The 27,888-nt window shown below is 32.2% G+C and overlaps 2 protein-coding genes and 1 long non-coding RNA gene across 8 annotated transcripts in view; 1 reads left to right on the top strand and 2 right to left on the bottom strand.

Moving 5' to 3' along the window:
- LOC123695908 (cytohesin-1) overlaps positions 1 to 5,424 on the bottom strand; it is a 38,410-nt gene extending 32,986 nt beyond the window's left edge. The window contains exons 1-2 of one of the 3 annotated variants that reach the window (XM_045641868.1): positions 5,271 to 5,424; positions 5,060 to 5,133 (exon numbers count right to left, since the gene is read on the bottom strand). In XM_045641868.1, coding sequence (XP_045497824.1) covers positions 5,060 to 5,133; positions 5,271 to 5,349 — 153 coding nt within the window. In that variant the 5' untranslated portion in view covers positions 5,350 to 5,424. Of the gene's footprint in view, positions 1 to 1,615; positions 1,803 to 5,059; positions 5,134 to 5,270 lie in introns of those variants that run through there. The other 2 variants (XM_045641866.1, XM_045641865.1) reach the window with 2 other exon arrangements.
- On the top strand, positions 178 to 26,502 carry LOC123695907 (ubiquitin carboxyl-terminal hydrolase nonstop). 4 transcript variants are annotated; one of them, XM_045641861.1, is made up of 8 exons: positions 178 to 490; positions 13,362 to 13,537; positions 14,693 to 14,928; positions 15,399 to 15,564; positions 19,518 to 19,628; positions 21,113 to 21,252; positions 23,454 to 24,092; positions 24,391 to 26,502. In XM_045641861.1, exons 1-8 carry the CDS (start codon positions 457 to 459, stop codon positions 24,443 to 24,445), a joined length of 1,557 nt encoding a protein of 518 aa, XP_045497817.1. In that variant the 5' UTR covers positions 178 to 456; the 3' UTR covers positions 24,446 to 26,502. The 4 variants fall into 4 exon arrangements, with proteins under 4 accessions (XP_045497817.1, XP_045497819.1, XP_045497820.1 ...); XM_045641863.1 differs by lacking the exon at positions 178 to 490 and adding an exon at positions 13,099 to 13,157; XM_045641864.1 differs by lacking the exon at positions 178 to 490 and adding an exon at positions 13,152 to 13,261.
- LOC123695909 lies at positions 6,344 to 7,692 on the bottom strand. The gene is made up of 3 exons (XR_006752008.1): positions 7,633 to 7,692; positions 6,986 to 7,177; positions 6,344 to 6,528 (listed from the first exon to the last, which is right to left on the bottom strand). It is a non-coding gene; the product is annotated as an uncharacterized LOC123695909 (long non-coding RNA).
- Positions 26,503 to 27,888: the final 1,386 nt, after the last annotated feature.

Below are 27,888 nucleotides of genomic sequence, written 5' to 3'. Positions count from 1 at the left end.
TTGACATACTAAAGATAGTAAATGCTATCTATCTTTTGTTTTGGCGTCCCAATAACAGCCAGTAATGGCCGTTCCCAATATCTTTTCTATCTTACGATAGATAGAACCTTACTAGCTATCGGAGATAGCTGATATCTATAACCGTAGTTTGAATATTGGGAACGGCCATGAGTGTACGCAGCGGACAGTTATCGTTGAGTATTATTAAGATACAGTAATATTCGTGTTTATGCGCGCATATTTCTGAATTGCACAACAAACAATACGCTTTGTTTTCTAGAGAAATAAGCATATCGAATAATATTATGCTGTAAAGGAATATGCGTGAGTTGAAATGTTGTTGGAAATAAGAAAATAACAATGGATTGGTGTAATAATCACTAGGACCCTTCAGAGAACACGAGCTCGGGATTGACAGTTTTAGAGTATAGTGACAAGGAAGGGGTGATTTTGACAATGACTTACTTTTTCGGACATTCAAGTGAACAATGTAATTTTAAACAATGTTTTTTATTTAGGTTAGTTTGGGAAAATATGTATTAATCATACAATGTTTGCTCGTAGGCGGTTGTTATCACTTATCAGTGTTGCAAAGAGCTGTGCGGAAGTGGCCAGAGGAAACATGATAATAGTGTACTGTGTAGTCAAAAACATTGTCCAATGTTGAATCCTGGGGAATACCCATTTCTGTAACAGTATATTTTTTTAAATTAAATTTAAAACAATAAAATGTTAAAGCGAGCTCAATAATGACAATCACCCCATTCATTAGAGATTTCGTAATCTTCATAAACCGGATAAGGGACAATAGAAATATAATTATAATTGTTTAAATTTCTTGAAAATTGGGACATTACAAGCTTTGCAAATATAAGTATGTTCCTATATTGTATAGGTACCTACCATAAGATAACGATAACAAAATAATTCCTAATGATCGACTAGTAAACATGTCAGTTACCTATGAATCACTTTGTAACAAATAACTAATGAGTCAAGTTAAATATTTAACGTTTAGTAGTTTTAAAATATTTCCGATTAATATTTTAAATACATATTCATTTACGAAGGTGTCTATTTTACACAGGAATGGCTTCAATTTTCATAACGTAACCTAATTTTTGAATAAAAGCATTTGATCGACAGCCAAATAACTGAGTTCTATTTTAACAGTGCGTGAAACTAAGGCAAATTAATTAGCCACGATTACTCAATGAAGAGAATAAAATTAATCTTTAAAAAAACTTAACAAAAAGTATTAAAGGTACCTACTAATTACTGCCCAAAAACAACATACAAACGTGGTCTTTATAAAATAACACATGTATAAATTTATGTAATGAATATTGGCAGAAATATCGTCATGAACGTTCTTCGAAATTGCAATTAAGAATTATTAAAAAGTATTTGAACCGTCTAATGAGTCACAAGGTTAATGTCTACCACATGTGCGAGAGTCTTGCGCAAAGTCCAGTTTTGTAATTTTTTTTTAAATCTTATCTCATGCTAGTTAGTGTCCTAAAAGATTAGGCAGCTTTATAAACAAAATCAACGACAGTCGACGTGCGAGTCATAGCAATTTCCACTTATCTTGCCTTATCACTAGCAAACTTACTAATGAGTTATTACGCAAGAATGCGGAACGCATTTAAGATACAACCTTTTAAGATAATTCACTGTACACAACACGTTAACTTTCGGGTGAATTGAAACCGTCTATAACAATATTTGCAATGTTAGACCCGGCTTATGGCTAACTGCAAAACGCGTCACACTCGCACCGCGGACCGTTTGTTACTGGTACACACTGGCTCTACTTAGTACTTCACGACTCTCTCGCCGCCCCTCGCCCATAGTAAAGCTCGCATTGATGTTTACACTACGCTGCACTCACATTTTTTTCAATGAAAGCACTGGCAATGGTGTGGTTGTAATTTAATGGTGATGTCTTTTATATTGATTTTTTGTACCTATGTAAAATTAAAAAAAATATGATCTGTAAATTCGAGCATAAATGTTATCTAATTAATTAACTAATAAATTAAATACCATTGAAATTTTCATGCTAACAATTACAGACTCTAACATTCTTAGGTACATCCCCACATTAATTTTCAAAAAACCAATAAAATTCTCTACATAGAGCTTTTCTTTGAACTTTTATTTTTTATTAGGGGCTGTCCATTAATCACGTGAGGGTCGAAAGGGGGGGAGGGGTCCATCAAAAAATCACGAAATATCACAAGGGGGAGGGGGGGTAAAGTAATATATCACGTGTATTTATTTTTTCGGCAAGCGCGCGATACTCAACCGAAAAGCGGCGTTACATGTATTTATTTTTAGGCAAACGCGTACAACTTTTTCGGGTAAAACTGTACATTATAGGGCGTGGAGTTGAGAGTCGACAATTTTTTTGTGGTTAGCTATTGTCCTATGGAACCCAAATCTGAAATTTCACACCAAGGAAACTTTTAGTTTTTGAGTTACGAATTTTTGAAAATCGGAACATTACTATAGAAAGTTACTCCATCTTGTTTTTGTTACGCATATTTATTATTTTGTCAATGTCAAATTTGGCGTAAAACAATTCGAGACGCTCCGCTCGCTGCGCTCGCTCCGCTCGATTATTTAAAAAAAGTCTAACATAACCTAACCTAACTTGTTTCGAGTTCGGAGAGTTTTTTTTTTCGTAAAAAGTTAAACAAAATAAATTAAGTGTCAAATTTGGCTATTCATTTGCATTTCACGTAAAACAATTCGAGACGCTCCGCTCGCTGCGCTCGCTCCGCTCGATTGTTTAAAAAAAGTCTAACATAACCTAACCTAACTTGTTTCGAGTTCGGAGCGTTTTTTTTTTTCGTAAAAAGTTAAACAAAATTAATTACTCTACTTAATGGTTAGAAATGTTGTACTTGAAATGAATCACACTAAGCAGGTACTGTGTGTCAGGTTGACATTGACAAAACAATAAATATGCGTAACAAAAACAAGATGGAGTAACTTTCTATAGTAATTTTACGATTTTCAAAAATTCGTAACTCAAAAACTAAAAGTTTCCTTGGTGTGAAATTTCAGATTTAGGTTCCATAGGACAATAGCTAACCATAAAAAAAATTACGACTCTCAACTCTACGCCCTATAATGTACAGTTTAGCCCTTTTTCGCATTTCTTTCATTATTTTTATGTCATTCAAAAACAAACTGCAATCTTTCTGTCTACCTATGAACGTTTATTATAGTAGTCTTTAATTTTTTATAATAAAATTAGATGATACTTATACCAGTATTTTTTTATAAATAAAAAATAGATTCTTTGCAGGTACGAAAAAATACACGTGATATAGGGGGGAGGGGGGAGGGGTAATCTTAAACCTCACCACGTATCACCAAGGGGGAGGGGGGTCAAAATATGCCAAAAAAACATCACGTGATTAATGGATGGCCCCTTACAGTAACAGTTAATTTATTCATAACTGTAGAAAATATAGAAATATTAAATATGTATATTGTACATATTTTTATTTGCTTAGTGATTTTATTACCTATATTTTTTTGGTTTAAAACCAAGCTACCTATCAGTATCTTTATTTTTATTGATATTTTTGTCCAAGCTCAATTTGGTGCTGATAGATGCATATTGCAGTTAAAGTAAAACAGTTATTAACAACGTTAAACATAAAACCACAACTCCAAATATGAATCATACATCCTTTACTATTAATGTCATCTATCAATATTAATCATACCAAAGAGATAACAATTTATAAATGTGTCATATACACAGTGCATCTCCACATGGTATTTGAAGGGTGGGTACGTGGTAATAAGGACGAAATATTAAATAACATAAAAAATAAAAACCGGCCAAGTGCAAGTCGGAAATGCGCACCCACGGCTCCAAAAAAACCTATGTTTTAATTATGTTACAACTTTAAAATTTATATTTTTAGCAATTATTCCTATATAATATGTGGTATAAGACATTGCTTTTTACCAAATTTCAAGATTGTGTACCCTGCAGGATTTGGTTCCCTTGCAAATATTGAAATTTAGGAAAATTTGCAGCATAAGAGGCATCTTTTGATTGTGTTGGCTTATGAATATTATTATTTCACAGCTTCAAGGAACCATAGAATTGAGTATTCAATATAAATTTCATAATCTAATCTAACTATGCAGGAGTCACAATGTTTTATGTCATGTTAGATTAGCCGAGCATGCTCTAATACATATATGACAATAGCAGTAACAATAAAGGGTACTGAAGTTAAAATAATAAATAATAAGTTTAAAAATATAAAAAAAACATTATTTAATACAATGAATTCATGAAATTATCACCAATCCTTGATGAGTTTAATTTCATTTCAAGTGATTTAAAGTTTGAACTAAATTAGTGTCCGTATCCATCTATAGTGGGTCAAAATCGAGTCTTTAAAGAGTTCCTTACATACAATTACAAACATACAAAAACAAAAATTTAAAACTAATAATCATTATATTTAAACACTTTTAAATGTTAATAATCACAAGTATTGTATGTTTGTAGTAAGTAAGTATTGTGTGTAATGCAGGTCCATTTGTTCCTTCTCAATAAATTTTAAATAGATATAGATATGATATAGAACGATAGAGAATATCTTAATTACTAGATTTTATGGGCAGATGTTATTAAAGATTTTAATTGACCCTTTTAATTTGAATTCTAAAAACTTGTAATAATTTGTGTCAAAATCCACATTCCATTCATAACTAAGTGCGACAAATGCTGTATCTAGATAAAATTGATAATCAAAGTGCAAAACAATATAATTATTTAATGAATTAGGTGCAAGAAGAAGTAAATTGGAACTTGAACATTCTGCACAACTGTCTACGTAAAAATTATTTTAACTACTTAGTTCTTACTAATACATTATGATATTTGATAATTTCTATCATATTTTTAAATAGGTGTATTTAATCGAAGTGTAATGTTACGTTTTCAAGAATATAATATACAGACGTGACACCAACAAATAGAGTAGTGTAGATTAGTATAAAAAAAATCTTTGCTAACCTGTATCTCTAATAGCAATTCTGTCTTGCGTCGTCTTATATCGATAAGAGTTTTTTGCTGTTCGGGTGTCAACTCTGGAAAATAATACACAGGAAGTGTTAATATGACCAAACGGTACTTAACAATCCAAATTCCAAATGGTCTACTGTTTTAAGGAGTTGTACATCGAGGTCAACAAACACAACGTACACAAAAATTATAACATATTTACCAGTATGTGTGAAAGGATCTGCATGACTACTTGTGGCATTACTTCCTCCAAGAGACAAATTTTCAAATTCACTTATCATTTCTTAAAATTTTAAAAAACATAAACAAAAGTTTACATCGTTAAAATTGACTGACGGCCATATTTATTTACTAATTACACCACAGAGTCCAATGAATAAGGAATCACATAGAAGTGACATACCTACAAAAAAAGTGTGGCCGGCGCCATATTGAATGGAACAAAACATGGCGGTGTTTAGTGCCGAGAATATATCGATAAACATTAATATGTTTATCGATATAAAAATAATCTATAATATAAAAATGAATCGCAAATTGTGTTGGTAAGCGCATAACTCGAGAACAACTGAACCGATTTCGTTAATTCTTTTTTTATTACATTTCTTGAAGTACGAGGATGGTTCTTATGGAGAGAAAACGTAAAAATGTACCACGGGCGAAGCCGGGGCGGACCGCTAGTATTTATATATACATATTTTTTGAAGTTATACTTCTTTTGGCGCGATAGAGAAAAATAATGAGAATGAAGTATGACGATGAGTGCTCGTGACGGTAACACCTAAACAGGGTTACTTGTAAAACACCAGCAACCTCGCAGGACAAGATAGCTAACCCTGTATAATTTAATAAATCCAGTTCAATTTTGACTTGGATATAAGAATTACGGTAGACTTACAATTTGGCATTTAAGTTATCTGCTAAATTGACCAACTGGTTTATTGGATATTTTGTTTTGTTTGACTGGTGTTTTTGAAATCAGATATTATTGGAATGTAGTATTAACGGAAGCATGCCAGTAAAGAGCAAATGTGGTACAGGAATGCGGTATAAAATCTGTTGTATGCATTTTGCTGCTATGGTATTACAGCCATGCGGGATGGCGCATGCTCCGGAAAAACAGAATAATTTAGTATTCGATTGTTTTATTAAATTACTAGCGGTCCCGGTGAACTTCGTACCACCCAGTCATTGAATGTGCTGTTTGTTACCTTTTAGCTGAACTAATTTCAGTTTTGAGGAATGTAATATAATGATACAAAATAAATACTAATATAGGTATATAATAGTTTTTTATTACGATGAACAACACAATATACAGTAGGTAATAGAAAAAAAAAAAAACAATAATTACTTAATAACAGAGAAAATTATAGAACTAAACTATTTCGTGCAGCCTGTGATGCACTCGGATTCACTCTGTTCATTTTTGAGTTCGGGATTTGAGGCTCAACCGGTACCTGGAAATGAAATGTCACAGTTTACATTAACTAACATTGTTCACTTTACATTTTAACTAACATGCAATACATTTTAATTAAAAGGGCAATGCTGACGCGACGGTTTGAAATTAATATTAACATTAGGGCTTGCAATAGCGGAATTTAAATTTATATTTTTGGTTTTATTTTATGGCATTCAAATGCTTTATAAATATAAATTTATAAAGAATAGAAAAACAAATTAAAACACCCCATGTATTTAAAGTAAATTTCACTTTCCCTCAGTCAATAACATTTCAACAACCAAATATCACCCAAGTTTGTACTCAAAAAATCATATAAAACCATCTCAGTTTGTTCACAGGCCCTCTTCAAAATAGGAGAAACGTTAGAATATAAATGACAGCCCTAAATCTAAATAAAAAGACCAAAAGTAAATTGGAAGACATCACGTGTCTACAGATAAAAACCTCACCCTGTGTGAATGCAGCGGCAAACATACTGGTATAGCATCATCGTGCAGACTAATCACATCCATTGTTCTATTGAAAGCACTTTCGGGGAAATGTAGGGAACATACTATGATATATCCTTTACATTTGGCTTGATATTTTCAGTTTCAATTGCTTCTAACCATTTTCCTTTTCTATTTTCACTTCTTGGTAACCTATAAAAAATGAATTTTTAGGTTATTATAATTTTAGTCCTGACCTGACTTATTTATAAATACATTTTTAAAGTACTATAAAAGCGACTAATCTTACTTAAGTTAAAATTCATATTAGGTAAATTTAAGTGTTTTATTTTTCCTTGCTCCTTGCTCTTGGCAAAATTAATTTGTTAATTTGGAAGTGTATTCACCAAAGCAACTATTCTTAAGATTAATGACACAGCCTTGGGAGACGCACGCATTCATCGAACATTTTGCTAATGTCGATATTATAAGCCATCACTAGCACCCAAATTCATTATTTTACTAGAACGAAAATATACAAAATAAAGCTATATTTGGTAACAATTTTGCACTGAACATAGTCTGTGAATACTCCTCAATTCAATATACATGAAAATAACTAAATCAGCAAAGAAATAACTAATATTTCAGTCAAAACGTATACATACCGGTGCAAAGACAAACTTTTCTGGTTTTCATTCTTTCCGGAGCCACATCCCACAATACTGCGCTTTGGCATTATGCCACTATTTGTTCTTGACCACTCTATATGTTTTAGACACAAATGTTTGTCACAATCACAAAAATATTCAATATTTTTCAATGTTTACTACGGAGCAATGACAGAGCATGTACATCGTAATAACGAGAACATAAAATGGCGACCGGCCACAGTAGGTATTTGAGCTAACTTCAAATGTCAAGCGGTATAGAATTAGCACTGACTGACGTATAGCCATATTTTTTCACATATCAGAATATTCATTAGTTAGAAAGAGACAGTATTAGTTTTATTATTTCGGTATCGAAATGCATGATATTTGTATAATCAGTTGTTTGTATAGAACAATATGCCCTGTCCATAGGATTCCTTAGTCATTGACAGAGTCACAGACTGACATAATACAGAAAATAAAGATTACAGATAATATTTCATATTGCAATTTATTAATTTTATAGTGCAACATATTATTATTATAAATTAAGATGACTCAACATTTATAACAAACTAACTATTCGAGTGATACCTAAAATTACGCTATTAATTACGTAAAAATCACTAATCAAAGATGTACAATTACATCTCGGGGCATCGATCAATATTTTAAAAAGAGCCACAAAAGAAGACCCATATAAGCTGAGCTATCAATGCGTAAAATAATGTTGCCAGTAATAATAAATTTTATTTTCCCCAGAATTGAGTGAAATAGATGCGAAAAGGGTCATAGAAAATAGGTTTAATAATATACAATAACAGAAAATTTCAAAATGGCGTTGACTTTTTCAAATTTTTGTAACAGTTTCCTGTTTTGTGCTCCTAAGGATCCTCAGATATCGATTTTGAACGAAATCGGTCAATTAACAAAGAATTTCAAAATGGCGCCGAATTTGGGTTAAATTTAAAAATGATGCAGGCGAAGCTGCCGGCAAACCTGTAGTATTTTTATAAGTCGACACTATATTATTACATTAATTAATAAAACATATTTTGTAAATGCACCTGCAGGTCACTCCATCAAGTCCGGAGATAAGGTCTCAACATAACTAACAAAATGAGCCCAAACTCGGCACACCTAGCTCTAACCATCTTTTAGTTCCAGTAGCAGTCTTCGAAGTACACCTGCAGGTCACTCCATCAAGTCCGGAGGTAAGGTCTCAACATAACTAACAAAACGAGCCCAAACTCGGCACACCTAGCTCTACTCGTCTATTAGTTCCAGTAGCAGTCTTCGAAGTACACCTGCAGGTCATTCCATCAAGTCCGGAGGTAAGGTCTCAACATTACTAACAAAACGAGCCCAAACTCGGCACACCTAGCTCCACTCGTCTATGAGTTCCAGTACCAGTCTTCGAAGTACACTTCGGCAAGTACTTGTTTACCAAACAATCACTGTCCAATGAAATTAGATAAATGGTATCTACTTTTGTGACCATTCAACGTTACAAACTTTACAAATCAAAGTAAAGTTAAAAAAAACATAGCAATAAAAATAAGCTCAATTATCAAGTCGTGTCAGTTTACTCATAATTTCGCCGCTTCGCGCATTTCGATGTGTGTGTGAGCCGTGCACGTGTAGTAGTAAGACTCAATACCTAAAATTGATGCGCGTCAATTTGTAAATACGTCCTTAATGTCGTTAATTATGTTAATTATTGATGTTAATTTAAGTATTTTACACCAGGGAATCAAAAAGAAAGAGAAACTATAATTATAATTTATACGGCTTTTATATATACACACAACCTAGATTTTAACGAGCTAAGTAGTTCATCACAGTGAGTTTAATGTTATAGATAGGGAGGCGAAGAGGGGAATCTTCTGCAATACTCGAGCGTGGCAGTTTAAGATATGAGAGATACCTTAGACCTATTAGAACAACCTTGTTAACTATTTAGCTCTTTAAGTAGTGACGCGCGCCCAGGATAGACGATCAGATTAGTAAAAAAAAATCGATAGTCTGAAATACTCGAGCGCGTCAGATTAAGATATTGGGGGTTGATTTTAGTGTTTTAAGACTAAATTTAACTAATCTGACGATAAGTCCTTGACGCCGCCAAGTTATAGGGTCGCGAACTTGTAAAAAAAAAACGTTAATCCGGCATTCTCGAGCGCGATTGTTTTTATTTTTATTTTGAAGAATATAATCTAAAACTTACTAAAAATACAAAATCTGCCGGTTTCCGCGTGACCGGAAGTCTGGAGGAGCCATTTCGTCTTCCGAAAAACGCGTTGCAGTATATAAGTCGCGAACGATACATTTTACAAAAAAAAAAGTTTGAATAAACAAAAAAGGTAATTTTATTTTACACAAAAAAGGTCTCTTTACATTTTTGTCCAATGTTAAAACTTTTTGACTTGAAGCATCATAAAAACTCAAACTCCCGGTTTTTTGAGTATATCTCGAAAACTGAGGGTGTTAAGAAAAATTGATATGAAATAACGATGATTAAAAAAAAGAAACTCTCAAACCTTTTTCGGTCAGATTAAGAGATCCCACCAACATTTTTGTCAGATTAAGAAAATATGCTTTCAGGAGACCGAGATAAACCTCCCCTATGAAAATCTGACGCGCTCGAGTATTTCAAAAGGACTTTTTTTTTCTGCATTTTCAAAAATTCATCGTAACTTATCGACACGCCGAAATCGTCAGTTTTTTTAAGGGGAGCTTCCTTGGGGCCTACTTAACACCCCTTCCGAAAATCTGACGCGCTCGAGTAAATTTTTTTTTTGTGCATTTTTGACGAATTAATATGCCTAGCCCCACCACTCAAACCGGCAGATTAGTATACCGTTGTTATCAGAGGCACTTGGGGCATACGTAGTATGAATATCTGACGCGCTCGAGAATGCCCAAGTAACTATTTTTTTTTACATTTTTGAAAATCCGTACACGCCAAACCCACCGCTAAAATGGTTTTTACCATAGAAGCTTTTCTTTTCGAAATTATTTTATCAATCGATTTTGATAAGTCTCGACGGCGCCGTTTAATTACGCCATTTAGCTACCTCGCCTCCCTATCTATTAAGCCAGGTCATTTAATTAATTTATAATTGCAACAAAATTCTTGTCTAGGTGGAGGGCAAGAAAAAAATTTTCAACTCAAGTTGTTTATAGAAAAAATCATTTGATAGAATATTATAGAAATTTTAAAAGCATATCGTTTATTAATTATCATGCCACAATGGCACCACCGGTTCTATGAAAATTACTTTCACAATATGAAATTTTGTACCTAGTCCCTAGAATGTTATTATCTACGTAACACAGGTATCGCACATACCCTAAGAGCAATTAACCTATAGAGTACTTGTATCGAGCGTATACAATTTACATATATTTGTTTCTCTCTATCTAAAGAAAACGTCGTATGAAAGAATGAGACAGCTATAGACAACAAGCTACGTTTCAACATAGTCATGGCACCATTTTTACTATAGGTACGTATTTAGATAGATAGAAGGTGATAGTGATGGGATGTGCTTCAATCGATAAAATCGTGAATGTATTTTGCATTTACGGTTTCGTGAAATAATAAATAATAAAAAAACAAAACTTATAATTAATTTCAGTTGAATACATTATTTGTTTAATCCTACGTATATAATAAATGCGAAATTATGTGGGAAGGGATGTTACTCTTTCACTGCGGAACCGATTACAATGAAATTTTGTACATACACACATAGGTTAGGTTTTATCCCGGAAATCCCACGTGAACGGGAACTGTGCAGGATTTTCTTTAAAAACGCGGGCGGAAAGTTAGTACATTATAAAAGAAATTTTAAAACTTGAAATGTAATTTAAAATAAAGAAGGAAATGATGATAAAGTTAAAGGAGTGAGGAGAAAGGCACAGTCAGCATGAAGGAATCATGCAGCATTTTAACAAGTTAATAAAAGGACAGTCTTAATGAAAACATTTTCCTAACATCCTACTAATAAATCGAAAGTTTGTGAGGATGGATGTTTGTTACTCTTTCACGCGAATACTACTAAACCGATTAAAATGAAATTTGGAAAAATTACTTTTGATCCCGTAAATCCAACAGGAATGGGAACTATGCGGGTTTTTCTTTGAAAACGCATGTATATTAAGTATGTATTTCAATAGTAGTTTCTCATCTATGAGAACTGTCATTTAATCAACCGTTTAATTTTCACATAGTTACACATTTAAAGTAGGTAACTTATGTGTAAAAAATTTCAAAATAAAAATTCACTCTCTTTAATCAAATGTATTTATTATCTACAGGAACAAAAAAAAACGTAGGCGTAAGATTGCACAATTCTTCTAGAGTATCCATCTTGATAACAAGTAGGCTCGAAATGCAGTGAACACAATATTGCAAATTGTGGCGGCGTCCAATCAACTCATGTCTCACGTTTTATACCCATTTTTTATTTAGCTCTGGAAATCTAAAACAAAATGAATTTATTAATAATCTGAAAGAGAAATTAATAAACAACAAACGAAAACTAAAACACATAGTGCAAATAAAACAACCACGTGGTATGTTTTATTTTCCTGCGGTAAAAAATTTACATCTATTATTTGCAACAACAACTACATATAAATCTGATTTATGAAACAAAATAAATAAATCAACGTTAATATGAAATAGATTTTTTGTCATAAATCGATAATATACGCTAGATGTGTTACAACACTACGGTGGTAAACAAAATGCCAAACGTGATATTATTGTGACGTTTTTTAAAAATTATTTCATTATTTTATATTCCACAACCCCATAAAGTGGGTAAATGTTACAGTTACAACATAAAATTACAAAAAAGCGCTTGATAAAACCTTCAAATAGGTTTAAAACATAAATATTTATCAATTTGCTGAAAATCACTTACCGATGGAAAGATATTTTTACATTGTTTTTATCCAAAACTCCCATTCGACTAGTGATAGCCGGTTGCTAAACATACAATAGTTATTTTAGCACACTGACAAATAAAAAGAAACACTGTACACTTTATATTTTCTAAATATTTCGTTAAAAACACTTGACGCACTGAGCCCACCAGCTGGTTGGAAAACAAACTGACTGCCGGCGCGCTACGTTTGAAGACAGTGCAGATACTCTATCGCTATCTCAATCTGGCTTATGCTGTTATTGACTAAGAGTAAGTAGATTAGAAAATATGTATTTTGTTCTGTCTTAATATAAGAACTCTATAGGTTAATTGCTCTTAGCACATACCTGTGTTACGTAGATAATAACATTCTAGGGACTAGGTACAAAATTAATAAATAAAATAATATACTTATTTGAATGTAGGCATTGCGAGGCAGTTACATATTATAAGAATGCTTTTGCTTCTGCTGTGGTTAAAATTGGATAAAAACTGTGATAATTGCAACACTAAACCACATTGTAAATTAAAAATCTACCAGTGTGCAAGTATCATAGTCATCAATTTCCCAAGTTTTATGGTTGTATTTTGAGGGGGGTCGCTGAGGTTCGGTCGCCTTTTCTGTAACGTTTGTTGTGCTAAATTATAAATGATAGTGATTAAAATACTATGTTCGTCACAATAGCTTTGTGGTCTATAAAAAGTTCTATGTAAATCAGTTTTCAGTTTGAAATTATTATTGTACGTCTATTATTACAGAAACTTGTTTGTTTTACTTCGTGATTATTATAAATAATGTTTTTATTTTAGATCATCATATACAAAGTGTAACTAAGCTGAGCCGGTTATTAATAAACCACTTAAAAATGAATGATACAGGATGTATACATTTAAACAATTTTAAAGCTGCGAAAGGCACAAGTCCATATCGGATTGTGCATGCATTTTTTGTTTCGTGCACATCCTTCGAAGCTAGAAGATACAAGGTATATAATGATATGTATTAAATAATTAAGCAAATATAAATACATTTCCTTAGCTTTTATTTAGTACGTATTACATTTATAGCTTTATTATTAAATGTTGTGAGTAATCAGCTGATTTGCTAATCTCTGCAGCTGTTTTTGTATTTATCATAAAATGTCCGCCTGCTCGTGTTTATATATATTATTTGCTCTGTGTTTATATATAATTTAATTTGAATTTATTTACATATTTTTATAATTATTGAATGTTTCCTTCACAGTTCATATTGTTTTGGTATTAATAAAGCTAATCAGTAAAAACGAATGCAATTAAATATTTATTGGTACATTAGGTGTATCTTACATTGATTTAAATTAATTAACTTCTTTTCTAAACAATAACACTACATAATTTTAAACTGCCTTTATTTTCTATAGTTTATAGATCTTGCTGTTGTAAAAGATACAGTAGTATTTATATATTTATTAGTAATTGTTCATAATTGTTTATCAATAGGTATTAGGTACTTTGTTGTTTACATTCACTTTTCTTTTAATTGTGCTGATGCAACTATTCAAAATAAAAGAATATATGTATTGATAGTAATATGTTGAATAATAATAATACTTTCCAATTCATAAATCATAACCTAAGATAAGACAGAACTAATTTTAAATCTTGTAAAAATAATGAAAATCTTTAAAAACATATTTTCTGAGGGATTCTTATTTTGAAGTACTTATCTCTATATTTATCAGCAGGAGTATGTCAATAACAATTGACAATAACATTTCATGGCATCAATATGATGCCTCTTTTTGTATGCTTGTAAACTTTGAGGTTCAAATGTTCATAAAAATTAGATATTATAAAATAATATCAACACCAAAAAAACATTGAAACATTTAATGAAGTGTGCTGAGAACTTAAAATTTATCAATCAAACTGAAATCTGTAGGTTCTGATGTTAGTGAGATCTAAATAAAATATCAAAATAAATTATTTAATTGGAAGTTTAATTCTAAAGTTGTAAATTTATATGTAGTTGTAAAGTTGTACACATGTATGTGACTCTTCATGTACAGGGTTATTTCATGCCATATTGCTGCAACTTCATGAAATATTTAGTTCAGTAATAATATGTTAAAGTTTTTAGCAATTTTCTCTTGTTCTAGGCTACATCATGTTTGTGTTTTGCATGTGGTCAGCCAGGACCAAGGATGCATTCCTGTCTTCACTGCATATACTTTGCCTGTTATGCCGGTCACATGCAAGAGCACTCTAAAATCAAAAAACATTTTCTTTATGTGGACTTGAGTTATGGAAACGTCTTTTGTGCACAATGCCAAGACTATATTTATGATAGAGAACTCACTGAAATTGCTACAACACATAGATTGAAAGAAGCAAAGTAAGTAAATATGTTTTGTATTAATTATTGAAGGAAAAGGAGGTGTGATAAAAGTTTACTAATGTATTTATTCATATACATCTGTGATAATGGGGTGAATAAATTAGCATTAATTTACTTGTTTTTGTTTAAATTTTACTTGCTAAATAATATACTTAGATAAAATTCCAGAATACCGATTAGCAAGTTGATTAGAAGATTTTAGTTGTTTTGAGACATAATTTAAAGTTACTCTGGTAAAATCTTATACTCAATACCTGGGCATGTGTTCCATTTTACAGTATCAGTTTTGTTATATTTGACTTTGATTTTGTAAGTATTGATAAGCATTGGTTTTTACCTGTTTTTGATATGAAATTCCGGAATATAGGAATATAGAATCGGTCAACTATTTACAAATTTGTTTGTTCTAAAAATAAAAGCTGCAGGCTGCAAAGAAAAACATAGTGTTAATAAATATAATTAACCAGGGCTCTGGGTATGAGTGTACCCTTCACTCCCTGGATACCTAACAACAATGAGGCAATGGCTCTCCGTCGCTTACGGAAGAGGCGTATGATCGGCCCGCATACCACTATCGGCTTACGAGGTCTACAGAATCTTGGCTCCACCTGCTTCATGAATTGCATTGTTCAGGTAAGGGGTTAAATGTAGTCAAAGAATAGGAATGAGAAAAAATTACATGTGCATTGTGATTTTTAGCAGATATACTATATCAATATAAAACAAATAGATAGTGTATCCTGAGCACACATGTCAGAAGTGAAACTTCTTGGTAAGATTCAAAGATACCAAAATCGGCATTGCTATGACGTGACCCTGAAATTTTACTCCCAACGTGCCTAAAGAAGATTCACTTCAAAAATTATAGGTAGTGCTTTTGCAGAAAATAAAATATTTTTTACCTATATTTTATCACGTTGCTAATTGATATGGTTTATGATAGAGACAAAGAAAGCTAACAGTTATTATTGACGTTGCATATAACTAATCGTTAACGTCATAATATCATAGATTGCACTTTTCGAAAAAAAAAATTGTTACCTATCGATCTTAATTTTTTTTTTGTGACACCATATTTCACAATTTCCATGATAAGTAGGAGGTACTCATAACAATCTCACCTTCTTCAAATCATACATTACCATTACATGTTATGGATGTGATAATTGAAACTTTTAGATGCTCTAATCTACGATAACTATTTAAGTGAGTCAAAAGTATACGAGCATGACAAAGCAAAGTTATAACTAACAAGTTAGTTTTTTTTAAAGGTATAACCCGAGTCTAGATCTAAAGAAGGTCCGCTCGCATGCGTTCTCGCTCACTCTCTATCGCTGTCTATACTCACACAGTGAAGTACCTACGGGATTCGCTTTCTAAGCTAGGTACTTGACGCACTCCGAGTTATAGTTGCTTTTATTGATATTGTTGTTTTTGTTGAGTTTTTGTTGCAGACTTTAAATACAAATGGATGAACCAAAAAAACGATGTTAGAGAACTCAATTTGCCAACCCTACCATAAGTACCCGTCGCCACTTCAGACCTATTCTCTATCTGCTCGGGTTATACCCATCTATATTAAATTCAAGCTTCACTCATAATATTTAAGAACGGCTACCCATTTACGGCATTTGATTTATTAGCTTCGCTATGAATAACTAAATAAATATTAAAATACCGGAAACATTCTCGAAAAGAAAAATGGATATGAGGAGATTTCATGAGGCGGCACGAACATCGCGATCCACAAAAAATTATCTTTAAATTATTAAAGTATACTTGCATATTAAATTATCTTGAATAGGTACCTACAAACAGTTACAAAATTTATCTCCAAACAAAGGTATAGGTAACTTCAACTGTTCAAGTATTTCCGAGAATAATAAACTATATTATTACTAGTGGTCCGCCCCGGCTTCGCCCGTGGTACATATTTCGCAATAAAAGGTAGCCTATGTTTTTTCTCGGGTATCAAAATATCTCCATACCAAATTTCATGCAAATTGGTTCGGTAGTTTAGGCGTGATTGAGTAATAGACAGACAGACAGAGTTACTTTCGCATTTATAATATTAGTATGGATTGTGTTCTTAAATATTATTCTTTCGATACGGAGACGTTGAACTGCGACTAGAAATGATATTTATTTTTTAATATGGGCGTATTGTTGACATGCACTTTATTTATTATACAGGGTTACAGGAAAAGTCGATGTAGATCCGTTAAGGGCATGTAGTACACATCATTTCTGAATGATTTTACTATGTAACCCCCCATCCTAAACTTAACCGTTTTCGAGATATTCGAGTTTTGATTTTTTTTTATGAAAATGCCCAATTTTTCGGCTATTCAATTGAATATTTTGAATATTTTTGACTCTTATGATTATTTTTTTTGTTTTTTATATGAAGAATGAGATGCTTAATTACCTCAATGACTAAAATTGCACGTAAGTTAACTAAATAGGTCATTGTAGACGATCGAAACTCAAGAAAATAAGTACAAATTATAAAAAAATATTTTTCTTTTCTGGATATCTCAAAAAATTATTATGGCACTTGATCTGCAGATGTGCATAAAAACATCTACATTTTATCAGCTATCTAACGAGGTATAACACTCTAGGGTATTTATTAACCTCAAAGGTGAAACTTAGTTTCTAAGGCTACATGGCAGTCAGAATAAATAGTCCTTATTTAATCTAATTAATTTGACTTAAGTTCAGCATCATCATTTCAGCCTACTCTGGCTTCCACTATTGAACATAGGCCTCCCTCGGCTAGGTACAACCTTCATGCATCCATCGATATCCCGCTATAGGATGAATAGTTGTTGGAGTAGAATAGTTGTACCTAGGAGATCATACAGTTTTATAGCATTTTTTTTTGTTCACATTGTCGATCGTACAAATAATGACCGTACGCCAACAGCTATTACTTGAGCGTAAGTGACTAGTTACTGGCTATTGTTTGGAAAATAACGTAATCGGTGCGTTGTTAACGCTAGTTGGCATACAAAGTCACTCACGCTCAACTCATAGTTGGCATACAGATCGTCGGTGATTGTAGTAAGCTAAATGAAACAATAAATCAGTTCAAAATAACATTTAATCACCTAATGTTTTTGAATAAAATTTTATAGTTCATGTTCTACGTGTCCACCTCTATTTCGCACACATTTTCTCATTCTTTCACGTAGTCCACTATTCACTACACCATGTGGTTAATGTTCTTCTTATGTCGTTAGCAGCATTAATTATCCTTTCTTTGAGAACTTCCACTGACGATATGGGGTTGGGCTCACTGTAAACGAGGCTCTTCATGTGCCCCCATACATAAAAATCAATGGGGGTCAGGTCGGGACATCTGGGTGGCCAGGGTAAAGGCCCACCTCGTCCAATCCATTTGTTAGGATAGTTAGTGTCCAACCATTCCGTAACGCTTCTTCTGAAATGAGCAGGGCAGCCATCATGTTGAAACCACATGTCCCGCAGTAATTGTAATGGGAGATCATTAGTAGGTCACCTAAGTCAAACACATAAGTCGTGTGGGAATCCGAAAGCACAATAATTCGCATCTACCATGGACGAATCGCATGAGAAGACAAAAATGGATGGCAAGCAAACAAACGACCAAATATAAAACAATGGGTATGTTGTATCCCCAAACTTGTGTTTGCACATTATTTTTCTCACTCTCATCTGCATAAATCGAAAGTTGTCTCGCTCACATACACCGGATTAACTTGAAGGACAATAGCCGAAGGACCCGTTAGACCTACTACCTGAACCTTTTCAACTATGTTTTTTTCTATGAGTTTAAATACAACCCTAGGTTGTTATACCTCGTTGGATAGCTGATAAAATGTAGATGTTTTTAAGCACATCTGCAGAGCAAGTGCCATAATAATTTTTTGAGATATCCAGAATAGAAAAATATTTTTTTATAATTTGTACTTATTTTCTTAAGTTTCGATCGTCTACAATGACCTATTTAGTTAACTTACGTGCAATTTTAGTCATTGAGGTAATTAAGCATCTCAATCTTCATGTAAAAAACAAAAAAAATAATCATAAGAGTCAAAAATATTCAAAATATTCAATTGTATAGCCGAAAAATTGGGCATTTTCATAAAAAAAATTAAAACTCGAATATCTCGAAAACGGTTAAGTTTAGGATGGGGGGTTACATAGTGAAATCATTCAGAAATGATGTGTACTACATGCCCTTAACGGATCTACATCGACTTTTCCTGTAACCCTGTAGATAAGGATTATCGCGTACGATTTTATATGTAGCGGCTTTAGCCGTTTTTAGTTGCAACGAGGTTTTATATACCAAATGTTTTGTCGTCTTTACTACCAATCTACAAATTCTTGAAGAAGCTTTACCTATATGAATGAATGAAATAAAATTAAAATTACAATCATACAATGTAATTTTTATATTAAAGTTTATTAAAGAATTGGTACCCATTGACTATTATAATATTGTCGTAAAACCCTTTTTTCGTCGATATTACTTTTAATATACTATCTAAGACATTAGCAACAAATAAGCTCCAAATGCAGATTTAATCGTATTCCAGACGTTAATCCACACACCCCTGCTAAGAGATTACTTCCTCGGCGAGAAACACAAGTGTAAAGCGCAAAGTTCCGGGAAATGCCTCGTGTGCGAGGTATCGAAGCTGTTCCAGGTACGTGTCTATAAATATCATTGCGATATTGATTTGTAAGCGCGTTTCAGGCTGTTGCCGCCCACTGTATTTTGTGACGTAACTTGCTCAACTTGCTGGTTGCTATAGCCTGTAGGACTACATTATAAATTATGTTTTTACTTTAATGAGTAGATAATGTAGGTATATTATGTTTATATTAGGAAGAAAGTTCGCGGTTTAGATTATCAAATTACCAAGAACAATACCCATCTAATCAATAACATAATAGCTTAAAATTTATGAAAATAACATCGGGAAGGCAGTTAGGATGTTCACTAATAGCCTAGGGTCTAGAATAAACGAATGAATAAACTAAACTGAATGATATTCAGCTGCGTCATATAATAAAATAGCAAAGTATCGATTAAGAAAATCAAGTACCTAGGCTATTAATGACACAGCTAATTTAAATTATAACATGTAGTCTTTGCTATACAGCAAAGACAGTTGATACAAAACTACCGCTCATACTGAGTAATAATGTTTAAAATTAAAACACGCATCATCGCCATGGTCGTATGTTTTTTTGTGGGTCATATATCATAGTGCATGTTTGTAAACAACCTTAGTATGGTGTAGACTGTAGAGTTTACACTGTAGACTATAATATATCTAAGAAATATTAAATGCTTTAATTAATGGAGATCAAATCGAAAAATATGAGTTTCAGATATAATGAACAACATTTTACTGAATAAATCGTTTTCTATAAACAATAATATGTCACATGCAATTTGCAATACGATTATAACATGTAAATTGAGATTAAAGCCATATTTGTATGTACTCATTAGACCATTTTATGTATTCCATAAAATAGCGTAAAATGTGCAGTTGTGGAACAGATTAATTTCCCACTTGTTTCATTAATCGATTTTCCATACTGGATTTCCGTACTTACTGGCATGCTTATACAAACTTCTGGTAAAAGGAAAGGCATTTTTGTCGTTACATATCGCAAAAATATGATGTTAGGATATACCAAAGATCTTAGAAGATAATATTAGAATTAATGAAAAAATAAATAAATACATGACTTTCTTGTATATTGAAATCGTATGGTAATATAATATTGGTAATGCCTTATGTGTAAAACTGAATTCAATTCAAAGTGGATACTAAAAGATTGAGATTATTGAAAGAGCAAAAGTCCAAGTTTATCCATAAAATGCCAATCAGTCAATCACTGTAAAACGTGATAAAAATATGTACTACATATATGGAATATAGGTATAATTTCCATATAAGACTCTTCTTAATACAATAGATTTATATTTTTACAGCATCAAATACACAATTGAAAATAAAGAGAATATTTTCTGAATTTTCTTTACAATTTTTCAGCACTTAAAATTAAGATAAATAGATTCAATTGAGAAAAATATAAATTTCTCATAATTCAAGAGACTGATTTTTTACTCTATTCTTTTTTTAAATAAGACTGACTAGAATTTTTCTTCAAGGAATTCTATTCTGGCGCCAAAACGCCTCTCACCCTACACCGTTTGTTACATCTAATATGGACTCACGCGCGCCACCTGGCGGGCTACGAGCAACAGGATGCGCACGAATTCTTCATTGCCACACTTGATGTGCTTCACAGGTGCGTATGGTTATTATTATGACATGATTTTTTTTTATAATTGGAAGTTTTAGGACTTATTACATTTTTTTGGTTCCAAACTGGACTTACATAATCCATATAACAGTTGATCCTTATACATAGTAAAATTTGTGCTACAGTTAGGAGTGTTTTAAAATAATTTATTACTTTATGAAATTAAGTAAGATTTTGATTAAGTTACAAATGTAGGATATAACATTTTAACGAAAACATTTCCTGAGATTTTGAGTACAGATAATTTTATTGGACCTTTATAAAGGCATGGAATGAAAACTTTACCAGTTTAAAAACAAAAATAGCAAGGGCGACCTGTTATCACTTGGGGCAAAGTTAATGTTTTCTATTGTTTTCATGATATATTAAGAATAACGATAATTTATTTATTAAGATACTGTCTTCATATCCAATTAAATGTATTAAAAGTTATTAGGTTATGATTGTTCAAACATGACAGATTGTACAGAGATCGTTAACATATAGATTAGAAATTGAAACATAGATAACATTAATAATTTAACCTTTCAACTTAATTGGATAAATATTACTGTAAATCATTCAATTATACAGGGTGTAATCGTTAAGTGTGCACAAGCGATTATTCCGTAACTATTGCAGATACCAAAAAACTTTAAACTGATATCGAAAGTACTTAACCTAATGAGTAAAATGGCCATAATAATTTTTTTTAAATAAAACGAGAAATATCCAAAAATGTTACATTAAACGCTCCCATACATTTTATTTCCCATACATTTTGTACTCATAGCAGATATTCGAAGTGATGTTCTCATTATGCAATACAATGAGGAGCTCTATTTACAGTTTCTAAATGAACTTCCCTTCAAATTTGCGAAGTAATTAAAGCAGAAAACTAAAAAAAGAAAGAAAAAGCTAAAATCTTTCATATTAAATGTACTAGGTTGATCCAAAAGTAATGATAATTGGTTATTTCCTGTGCACATAAAAATATAAAATAAATGTTTTTTGCTTGCTCATGTATTCACTAAGTAATCACAAAAAAATCATATCAACAGGCCACGTTTCCAATTATTTACATTAATTTGAATGTGAACCGTGCGTGCCAGAATGTTTCCCGACGAAAACAAGAAACAACGATTCGACATGTAGAAGGTAAATTTCTAAATTTTGAATGATATCAGGATAATTTTTTAAGAAATTCAAAGTGAAAATCAGTAGGTTAGATTAAAGCGGTAGTTTTTTGGGACGCTGAAGGAATAATTATGCTAAAATCTTTCATATAATTATGGTGGAATATTTTAAAAAGGTAGCCACTTTATTGGGCTCTCACTAAAAGACCAAATTAAAAGATTGCGGTAGGTTAGTAAGGAAAAGAGACATGGCAAACTGCGGACCTGAACGCTGTTTCACCAAGACAACGCACCAGATCACAAAGCGTCAGTTGCGATGGCTGCCATTCAAAAATCGGCATTCCAAATGCTTGAACACCTACCCTATTTTTTAGATCTAGCTCCTATTTACTTTTATCTCTTTCCTCGGCACAAGAAACACTTTCTTAGCAATAAATTATTTTAAGATGACAGCGAAGTGATGGCCGCGTGGAGGGGTTTTTGTGGATGAAGTCAAAGTTTTTTTTTTAAGTTTAGGAAAAAAAATATTGAAGTATATTTTCTAGTTAGAAGAATATCTAGAGAACTACATAATTATTATTATAACTGTAATGACCTTGTTTAATATTGATTATCATTACTTTTGGATCAACCCATGTACATGGGATATTCGTATCTCATACTAAATGTATGAGAGGGTTTCAAGTTAATTTTTTAGATATTTCTCGTTTTATTTTTAAAAATTTATTATGGCCATTTTACTCATTAGGTTAAATACTTTCGATATCAGTTTAAAGTTTTTTGATATCTGTAATAGTTACGGAATAATCGCCTGTGCACACTTAACGATTACACCCTGTATAATATGACAGAACAATAGACTTATAAAGAGATTCAATTCATTAGTCATTCAGTGATAAAAATAAAGTCAAAAACCACAACTGATTCTCATTCTGTTTTCGACAAAAGATACTATTGTTCTGTGGTGATAGCGAGTTTAATATAAATATTTTTCAATAACACATTGTCTTTTATCAAGCAACCATTCAACCACTTCGAAAAGACATTAATTGTTTAATTATAAAATTTCAGGCATTGCATGAACGGAGTAGAAGATAACGGAGAGAAGAAGGAAAACGGCCGTTGCAACTGTATAATCGATCAAATATTCACAGGCGGGCTACAGAGTGACGTTGTATGCACTTCATGTTCCGGGGTTTCCACGACCATAGACCCCTTCTGGGATATAAGTCTCGATGTAGCTGGACCTTCTGGCTCTCTACAGGGTTGTCTCGAACGCTTCACCCGCGCGGAACATTTGGGTTCAGCCGCAAAAATCAAATGTTCAAACTGCAGAGCGTATCGGGAATCCACCAAACAACTCACCCTAGAAACTTTGCCGATAGTCGCCAGCTTTCATTTGAAAAGATTCGAGCATTCGTCGCAAATTGACAGGAAGATATCTACATTTGTCTCGTTTCCTGATGTTTTGGATATGACTCCGTTTATGTCGTCACATCGTAGGGCGGTGGATGCGGCTGATAATAATAATGCTCCAGATGGGATTTTCGAAGATAATAGATATTCTTTGTTCGCTGTGGTGAATCACTTGGGGTCTTTGGACGCGGGACATTATACTGCCTATGTGAGGCAGATGCAAGGAAGTTGGTATAAATGCGATGATCACATGATTACTAGCGCCTCGCTGAAGGAAGTGCTGGATAGTGAAGGGTGAGTTGATTGCAATCGCTTTTTAATCCCGCTGATGATGTTGTATTTAATTAAATAAATCTGTTGATTTTATCATGTGAATCTGTTGATTATTTATAATTTTACTCATGAGCTAAACGGAACTTGTAAGCAAGTTGAAAAACCAGCTGGTATTTTTTGTTTAGTGAATTATTTTTGTAAAATATTTCGACCATCAATTCTGGTCTAATTAATATTGATCGAAAATTAGTTTCAGTGATAGTATAAAAATATAATATACAAACAATTATAATTTCTAAGATAATACAATCTGTTACAGGTACCTCCTCTTCTATCACAAAACAGTTCTGGAGTATGATTGCGACGTTCCATAAATTGTAGGTATGAAATAAATTACATGCTCTTATGTGTTATATCATAAGTCTCAAACGTCTTACATACTTGGCTGTTTTTCCACTATATTTTTAGCACTAAATGGATCCACTTCAAAATGTCTTGATTTCTCATATCGAAGACGAAATAATGATTGTATTGTACGATCGGTATAAAGCTTATTGTATTCAATTCTAGATCAAAATAGGTATATTCAAAAACCATTTTAGTAGAACAGACAAATAAACGAACGTGATGTTTTTCTTTTCAAGACGCGTTATTAGAACGTAGGAAATTGTCTTAGACCATGCTTTATATTTATGTTTAGCGCGAATCAATCACGAATTTGTTAGTTTATAAGCTTTAATGTGTGTATTCACAAAATAAATTGTTATATGGACTGAAGAATTCTCAACTAATATATTAGTTATGTATCGCTTTATTGAGCTAGGACGTACTAGTAATTATTTGCAAGTAAATCTGTTATCTGTGATAAGATTTCTTATGATTTATAATTTAAATTTCTTAACGTATTCAGTATTTATAACAAAACAGTTTCTTATTCCGTAGTTGTTTCCCAATTACTTATTTTAAAAGATTAGAATTATAATAATACCAAATTGGTTTTAAGAATCAAGAAACATAATAATTATGTGCTAAAAGCTCATTTGTATCATGTATTATGACTATTATCCAGAAATCTATGTACCTTTATATTTTGTTAATGACATAGTCTTATAGAAAGAAATCTTATCACTAATCAATTTCATAGAAAAAGACACCGTATTATAATTAAAATAAGTGATTATGAGTATTTTAAATAGACATTGAACAAATGGTCAATCTACCTCGCTGTCCATTGTTTGCATTTGTTTCCAATTCCTTCGAAAATTTATTAGCGCTTTTGTGTTCATAAAAAGGCTTCTTTGTACATTGTTTAAAATTATGCCTGTATAATCGCTTATTTGTGTGTAGTTTGTAACTGACTGAACTGACATTAGTTTAATGTGATATTTAATATTTATGATGTGTATTTAGTAGGTAGTTGTATCAAATCGTTTTCCTAATAGCGCTTATGACATAGCTTTGAGACAGGCTGACTGTTTTTATGTATTCATTCAACTTAGCTTCTTGAGTTGAACATTAATTTCAAATATAAGGCACTTTCTCCCCAATCAATGGGTTGTTTTTCAGCATTTTAGTTAAATATGTAAATAACTCAGGCCCCGGAATCACAGACACAATAGAATATTGTGTCGTGGACCGATCGGGCCGCTCGGGGCTCAATGGGTCAATAATAATGGAACTATAAATTATGACGCTCTTAACTCTTTTAGTATTAATCATTCGCTGATTATCCATATTGACTCAAATCATTGTAGTCAATCCTAAATCTGAATCGTTATTTGCAATGAGCACGGATGTATTTTATCAAGGAATAATGCAAAACGCTTAAAGACACATTCAAAAAAATTTTTGCTTCTAGCATCATCATATAAAATATCTGTCTGTAATTTTCCAATTTTCCACTTGTTTTTCCTTTGGGAATTAGAAAAAATTGAACTATTAAGTATGTAGTTAGTTAACCTCTGCATTTAATAATATAGTTATTTCAAGTAAAATAAAATACAAATTACATAATTTGCGTTCAAAAGAATTGTATCGTGTATAGATATTTCTGTAAAAATGTAATCAAATTGTAAACAAAATTGTAAATTTCGATATTCATTGTAATGTGTAATCAATTTATCAATACAGGTATTATAGTAATTAAATATTCATGTTGTAATGTTAAGCGATTGGTATAAATCATTGGTGTATTATTTATTTAATATTATTTCTATTGGTGTTAAAATTATCGACCATTGTATGTTAGGATACATTGTCATGCAAACACTATTGTCAGTATATTTATTATATCAGTAATCAGATGTAGCTTACGTTAATGTTTCCATTCATTTTTATTTTTTGAAGTTATACTTCTTTTGGCGCGATGGTGAAAAATGCTGAGAGTGAATTTTTACAATGCGCGCGCACACCGACACCTAAATTTAACAGCATGAAGTTAGTTCTAGGTGGTATGAAAATTGATAACTATGTTCAAGTTGTATATTCTATTATTTCCATACGCCAAAAAAGTATAACTTCTAACGCGTGTCCACACACTCTTTTTTTATTTAAATTCTTAAATTGTATTATTACTTTTAGACATTCATAGAAAATTTGTGAAATAAGTAACTCACTTTTTGCGTTCATTTTTAAAATAAAAATGTCATAGTAATGTTAAATTAAAGGAAATAGTTTAATTATTTCCAGTTTAGGCCGACATCACATAGTTGGAATGCCTCTCCGAAAATACCATAAAATATTATGTATTTCTGACATACAATTTCACTGGGCCCCAAACACATTTCAAATTTTTCAGATCGATCTGATCTATAGAGCGAATTCACACACTCCATAATTAAGATTATGAATCGTCTCATTTGTGCCGCAAAATTAATAGTGGGAAAGTGTATTATAACTGTATGATTCTGAAGTTTAAAGATATGTGTGAGGCACTCTACTGGAAAACAGATCTTGAATTAAGAATCTTAATTTCAGACAGGCATGAGGCATTCCAGTGTGGCCAGCTTAAGGTGATCATGTACGATGCATTTACATCAAACGAGCGAATGCTCATTCTAACCTCACTATGTCAAATTCTTTAGATGTAATCAGGCGTAGAGCATTCTTTCGTTGTTCTTAGTGAATTCGAAAACATAACATGCAATGTTCTAATACAGAACAACACTGAATACGAGTTGTCTTTTAACACTAAAATATCGCAAAAGAATGCTCTTGCTAGTTTTAGCTCTATGTTTGTTTGATGTAAATGCACCGTCGGTTGGAAGCAATATTGTACACGATAGGATGATCAAATCAATGTATTTTGGTTCTGCTATAAATGTTATTTTTATTAGGTTTCATAATTATAATCATTATTATAGTCACAGAATGATTATGTGTATGTATGTTTAAAAAAAATTACCTGTGTATAGAAAGTCATAAAAATAAATTAATTTGATAAATTTAATATCTGTTTTATTTTTTTATCCTTCAACTAGCTACTCGTCCTGGCTTGATTCATGTAGACTTTTTTTCAAATAGCGTTGACAAATCTAATAAACTCTATGTTAACGTCGGTAGCTTCGTGTAACCGTCTCACAATGCAGGTGTCTTTAATCTTACTCGTAAGTGCGCGTGCAGGTGGCGAAGGATGTAGGGTGCCAGTTGTGCTTTTTCACTAATAATGTACGAGGATGTGTAGCGAGGAATGTGTTTATAAATAACCAATGTAACCAAAGTAGGTATTGCTTCAAACTAAATGAAGCGATACGATTGGCATTTCTTAGAGATGGGGTGCCGGCACACTACTAAAGATCCGATCGCACTAGTCGTAACT

The sequence above is a fragment of the Colias croceus genome, chromosome 11 (genome assembly GCF_905220415.1).
Source record: "Colias croceus chromosome 11, ilColCroc2.1".
Lineage (NCBI taxonomy): Eukaryota > Metazoa > Arthropoda > Insecta > Lepidoptera > Pieridae > Colias > Colias croceus.
This window is presented reverse-complemented; position numbering and strand designations above follow the sequence as displayed.

Excerpts from the sequence above, each read along its gene's own strand:
- LOC123695907 (XM_045641861.1), top strand. The coding sequence starts at position 457 with ATGACTTACTTTTTCGGACATTCAAGTGAACAAT. Across the intron at positions 14,929-15,398 it reads CATAGATTGAAAGAAGCAAA|GGCTCTGGGTATGAGTGTAC; the intron begins GTAAGTAAATAT and ends ATAATTAACCAG. Across the intron at positions 24,093-24,390 it reads GAAGTGCTGGATAGTGAAGG|GTACCTCCTCTTCTATCACA; the intron begins GTGAGTTGATTG and ends AATCTGTTACAG.